Raw genomic sequence first — 6,611 nt, 5'->3', positions numbered from 1 at the left:
TCTTCCTTGAAGGTCTCAAGTTCGATCATCTTAAAATCAATGTATTATATTAATTTATCAAAAAATAACATGTAGAGTCAATAAACAATTGATCTAGCGGGATGAGACACTAGATAAGTTAAGCAAATTGAGTTAAGAGGGTCGAACTCGCTTATGTAGTACCCGGTCCAGATTAGTCTTTGAATAACTAACTGAGGACAATGATTGTAATGCAAGTTCCTAAAGAAGACTAGATACAACTAAAAATATAATATCTACTATAATTGATTTCATAATAAAATTTTTAATTAATCAATTTAAATTTAATTATGTAGTTGTGATAAAATATTTATCACCAATAAAGATAATATTAGTGACTGAATTTTCATCATTGCTATTAATCTTTCTATATCAAAAAACATAGTCACAAAAAATATAATTAATGTAGTAGTGACGACAATTGACGACTCAAAAATTTTACCATTATAATATTTAATGACTAAATTTGATACTTTTGTTAACTATTCTTAATGTCACTAAAAATACAATTTTTATAATATATATATATGTTATTTTAAATATATTTATAACATACTAGCAGAGAGAGGTTAGGGAATGATCTATATAAGATTCTTTCTCCTTCTGTAGCAAATGGTACGAAACACACGTCTCCTTCTCATGATGTCGGTACTGCATGGTTTCGATCAAAGTTTATCGACCACATAAGCGTCTTGTGGCATATATTTAAATAGTGGTTTGCTATCAGAACAGTTGTTATTATATAACAATAATAGTATAGTTAGAAACTCTTATTGCATGATCATAAATGTAATGATCGTAATAATATTTATTATGTCCATAATTATGATAAATGTAACGTAACCAAAAATATGATTGTAACCGTAATTTAAATAAAAGGTCAACTTCATGTGATGAAGCATATCAAGATACTTTCCTAAGTCGAACATCTTCATCGTCACTGTTGTATTTGTCTAGAAATAACGCATCAGAGCTATATTTATTGGCATGGCAGGATTCATGGTAGCATTATTAAGCTACTGTAATATAACACAACAAATGAGTTTATCTTAAAATTCAACCGAACTTAAAATGAAAATAACTTTAAATATTTTAAATACTTTAATATACTTTAATTACTTTGACTAATAAATATTTTAAATACTTAAAATGAAAACAGTATACTTTAAATACATGTTTATCATATAAGCCTTAAAAGAAAAATAAATTTTAAAAAGCTTGTTATTTTAATTTAAATTTAAACCTCACCGGGCATAAATATTACTATATAATATAGTGGTGGATCACGAGAAACATGTGAAGTTGTCTTTCAAAAAATAAATAAAGTATTACCACTTTGGGAAAACTCCAATTATTCACCGTCCATGATATATATTCTAAGCATAAACTAATTGCACTAACAACGTCAACTTTACCCAAATTAATCTGAAAACGAACATTACTATCAATCGCACGTTTTTAAACATTTGATCCTATTGGATTTATACACAATTAACGTGATGCATTTGAATACAATAACTCATATATTGCTATTAATTGTATGCTTTTAAACATTTGGGATTTGAATTTGTTGAGTAGTTTCAATACTAAAAGAAAAATATTATGCTCTCTTATTAGGTTCGAGTAATTGTGTTTATCAAATATGTGTGTCTTGTCAGTGGCAGATGCACTAAGCCCCCATAGGGGCCAAGTACATCTCATTATTTTGGAAAAGTGGTTAAATTTAACTTAATGTGTTGAGGAAAAAGGGAAAAATTACAATTTTTGCATAACCATTATTTTCAAAGCCCTAGAATAAATTCTTCTAACGTTAAAGTGCTAGGATCCAATTATATAGTGTAAAACTTTTTTAAAGGACTATGATCCAATTACATAGTGTAAAACTAAAAAAAATCACTTTTTTAAGATCGATGAATGAGATTAACAATAGAAAAATAAGAATATATTGACTAGAAAAAGTAAAGAGTTAATCTATGCTTTTGATTTTCTCTTATCCAACGATCCTAAAAAGGTATAAAACTTTTCGCTAGGTGTAAGTGATCCTAACCAATGTTAAAACATATTTTATTCACTTTATAGTAATAAGATGATGATAATTTATTAAAGAAAAATATTTTACTATTATAAGTATTGAATTAAATAATAAAATTTAAAATTAAATATATATCAATTTAAGATAATAAAATATTTTAGGAATTAAATTTAAAAATCTGAAAAAATTGACAAGTCATTTATTTACTTGAAGTCGGATGATTTTTAACGGGTTTGAGGTGACATTTGTAAATGTTAAAGGGCATTATAGATAAAAATAAAAAATACCAAGATGAGAAAACAAGTAAACGTAAGGGGATAAAAAGGTATTAGACCATTTTATAAAAATATATTAAATAGAAAATATATTAAAAAACTCCAATCGAGGAGATCCTCATATCGCTTATATTATACAATCAATTCATTTCAATTATAAAAAATCTTAGAAAAAGGAAAAAAAAAGAAAGATATAATGAGGGGTAATGATATAGGCAAAAATTGCTCTAAATTTTCTGACTACATCTGAAAAAGCACATTTCCAAATATATCGGGGACCATGGCAATTCGTTAAAATATTTTAGTCCTCCTTTCGTTCAATTCAGGCGAAACCAAAATACCAATAATTGCAAGGACGACATAATGGACACTTCACAAGAAAATTATCGTCGTTGACAGTTGAACACCTAAATAGATAACGTTGTAATATTAGGTATCTGATGAGTAAAAAAATATTTTAACACTTATTTATGAAAACATGTATAGTTTGAGCACGTATTTTATATTTTAGTCGTTTAAATTATATAAGATAAAGTTGTGATTATGTGATAACGTCTTTTGAAAGACTTTTTCTCAAAGAAGCATTTTTATTCACGTAACAGACTCAGGAAGATGTTAGAGTTCAAAGAAATAAACTTTTCGATCTGTCATGTAAACAGAAACGCTTCTTTAGAGAAAAGTCTTTCAAAGGACGCTATCATATAAATGCTCATTTGTTTTATATGCTCATTTGAGCTCATAAATAAAAATAATGAAAATATATTTGATATCTAATTTTTTAAAAATAGAAATGAACAAATAGTTATTAAATAATTAAATTAAATTATAATCCTTAAAATTATTATATAAATTTAACATATGAGTTATGCAAATATAAAACAATAAAGTTGATAAGAAATTTCATAACATAAAAATTATTTTGATTTATAATAAGAATATAATGTTAATGCTTATGGACATCAATTAAATTTAAAAATAAGAAAAATATTATTGTAAGTAAGAGCACACAAAAGTGACATCAAAATATAAATACGTTCAGTGATAATTGAGGCCTTTAAACTTTTTAGTAAAAAAATAGTGTAGTCACCATACGTTTTTACATTTAATGTGACCCTTAAACTGAATAAAATCAATCTAACTCTTTAATCGACAGAAGTTGATCATCACGATGCTTACATGACAATTTATAAAATTTACATAACAATCTACAATATTTTAATGTAATAGTTCAATGATATTGTTATAATAGTACACGATGGATGATTATATGATAGATGAGTTTAATTATTTTTTTCTTTGTTAAGTTTGAGGGTATCATTGATTTTTTTTAAAAAAAAACTTGAGGACTTATATATATATATTTTTTAAAAATTAAGAAACTATTTAATTTTAAAATATAAACAATTATTAAGATATTAATACATTAAATATAAAAATACCACAAAAATAAAGTATTAAAAAATTAATTTAAAGACTACATTAAGTGTAAAAATATTCAGGGATCATTTTGATTTTTTTTTTTTTAAATTTGAAGATTTTAGATACCATTAATTTAAAAATATTAGGAGGATTCAAACTCGTGTAAATTAAGTTAAAAAATCTAGATCTCATATTCTCTTATTTTCTAATTTTTCAAAATAATTTTAATGAAAACGCATTTTTTATGTTTTGATATATTTACTTATTTTTATTTTCAATAATTATTTTCTAATTTCACAACCAACGTTTTCTTTAATGTTTTTTTTATTTTATAGGAAAATAAAATAAAAATAAAGTATATTTTCTAAAATCAAAAATTATCTTTAAAATCTTTTAGATATTTTAATAATTTATTCCACAAATTATAATATAAATGATTAAAATTTAATAAAGTAATATAAATAATTAAAATATAATGTTTTTAAAATGGATGATTAATAATTAACAAAAACAATCACATTTAATTCTAATAAGATAGATTGCACTTTAAAATGTGATTGGATTGACCTAACATCAAATCGATTAAAGGTGTGAAGTAATACATCATTTAAGAAATTAGAAAATAATTAAGTCTGTAAATGGAAAGAGAAGAACGCCCAACAACATTAGTAATACTGGGCCTACGCATGTCAATCACAGAGTAGGTGGTCCCACAGTGTGACTCGCCCCTATGCCTACTCGCTAATAGCCTTGCATGAACCACAGGTCACCTAACACCAAACTCAACGGTTTCTTTGTATACATCAATCTCATCAACTGTTGTTTATTTCTCTGTTTTTAACCTTTTATCGGCTTCCCACGTCGCTTCTCTATATATACACTCAATACACCGTTTCCTACCTGTAGGAAAACATTGTAGTACTGATCATTAAAAAGCCAAAGACAAAAACCTCGACCAGTTCACACGTGATCTTTCTTTTTACTGTCTGTCGGCCATGGAAGAAGTAATAATCTCACCATCCTCATCTCCTTCATTAGTTTCCTTTTCACATGAAACTCCTCCTCTGACTCTCCAGCAGAGGCTTCAACATGTAATTGAAAGGCAGCTGGATTGGTGGGCGTACGCTATATTTTGGCAAACGTCGAACGATGACCAGGGTCGGTTGTTTTTGGCTTGGGGAGACGGTCATTTTCAAGGCACCAAAGATACGTCCCCGAAATTACGTGCCAACAAAAGTTCAGACATTCAGGGGTTGCACGATGAACGAAGGAAGGTGATGGAAGGAATCCAAGCCCTCGTCGGAGACAACCACGACTTCGATATGTCGATGATCGACGGGACGGATATCAGCGATGCTGAATGGTTCTACATGTTGTCTTTGACCCGGAGTTTCTCTGCCGGCGAAGGGATCCCGGGAAAGTCTCTTACGACCGGCTCTTTGGTGTGGTTAACCGGTGCCCGCGAGTTGCAGTTTTATAATTGCGAAAGGGCTAAAGAAGCACAGTTGAATGGCATTGAAACGATGGTCTGTATACCGACTTCTTGTGGCGTTCTTGAACTTGGCTCCTCGGAAATTATCAGGGAAAACTGGGGATTAGTCCAACAAGTGAAGTTCTTATTCGGGTCGGATCTCAACGGCATGCTACCAAAACAATCAACTCCAAACCCAGGGCGAAATCAAATCCAGTTCCTTGATAGAAGCATCTCATTTTCTGACATCGGCCTAATCGCCGGTGTTCAAGAAGACAACAACAACGAAGCCGCGAAAGATTCTACAAGACCCGAGGAATCGTCTTTTGTTAACTTAGAGCATTCGGATTCCGATTGTCCATTGCTTGCCGGAAACAACACGAAGACGGAGAATAGAACCCCAAAGAAACGTGGAAGAAAACCCGGTTCGGGACGAGAGCCGTTGTTGAACCACGTGGAAGCCGAAAGGCAACGCCGGGAGAAGCTGAACCACAGATTCTACGCACTCCGAGCTGTAGTCCCCAACGTGTCCCGCATGGACAAAGCGTCCCTCTTGTCCGACGCCGTCTCGTACATCAACGAGCTCAAGTCCAAAATCGAAGACCTCGAATCGGAGCTTCGTAGAGAGTGTGAGAGAGTGAAGGTAGAATCGGTGGAGCAGATAACGACAGCCAAAACTAGCAATTCATCATCAGCGACCGATGGGTCTAGTGGGGTGGAACTAGATATCAAGATCATAGGAAATGATGCAATGATTAGGGTCCAATCGAAGAACGTGAACTATCCGTGTGCAAGGTTAATGGATGCGCTTCGTGATTTGGAGGTTCAGGTCCATCATGCAAGCGTGTCGTGCGTTAAAGACAACGTGCTTCAGGATATTGTCGTCAAGGTTCCTCATATATTCAAAACTAGTGAACAAGGCATCAAATCTGCTCTTCTCAGGAGGCTAGACCAGTAACCTTTTCTTCTTCATTTTGTATTTTACTTCCTCGAATTTACCCTCGCGCTTTAATTCTGCTTCTCATGTAATTAATTAGGAAGATAAATTCAAGCAGCTATATACTATAGTATTTTTTTGTGGTCCCTTTATTCAAATATCACCACACTAATAAAAGCCCTTTTTACATGAAGTGTCTTTGAAAGCATTTTCTTTGTAAGGAACATCTCCGGTCTACGTGACTGTTAGTACAGACATAAGACGAACCAAAATGAAATAAATATATATAAATTTTGTCAAAAAAATAATAAATATGTGTGATACATATCAAAGATATATATTTACACTTACACAAGCACGACTCAAACTATAAATTATTTTATCTTCAATTAATTATTGTGTGTTTAAAAGGATATATTTAAATATTTAAAAATATTGTGTATAAATTATTATGTGAAA

At 30.4% G+C, this 6,611-nt stretch overlaps 1 protein-coding gene across 1 annotated transcript; it reads left to right on the top strand.

The window, feature by feature from the left end:
• Window positions 1–4,690: 4,690 nt before the first annotated feature.
• On the top strand, window positions 4,691–6,269 carry LOC120200536 (transcription factor MYC2-like). Its single transcript, XM_039201348.1, has one exon. It carries the CDS (start codon window positions 4,740–4,742, stop codon window positions 6,171–6,173), a length of 1,434 nt encoding a protein of 477 aa, XP_039057279.1. The 5' UTR covers window positions 4,691–4,739; the 3' UTR covers window positions 6,174–6,269.
• The last annotated feature ends 342 nt before the right edge of the window (window positions 6,270–6,611 follow it).

The sequence above is a fragment of the Hibiscus syriacus genome, unplaced genomic scaffold, assembly GCF_006381635.1.
Source record: "Hibiscus syriacus cultivar Baekdansim isolate YM2019G1 unplaced genomic scaffold, ASM638163v2 tig00006128_pilon, whole genome shotgun sequence".
Lineage (NCBI taxonomy): Eukaryota > Viridiplantae > Streptophyta > Magnoliopsida > Malvales > Malvaceae > Hibiscus > Hibiscus syriacus.
Note: the sequence above shows the minus strand (reverse complement) of the source record. Positions and strands in the feature narration are given on the sequence as shown.

What these genes read in the sequence shown, in the direction of transcription:
- LOC120200536 (XM_039201348.1), top strand. Translation starts at nt 4,740, where the DNA reads ATGGAAGAAGTAATAATCTCACCATCCTCATCTCCTTCATTAGTTTCC.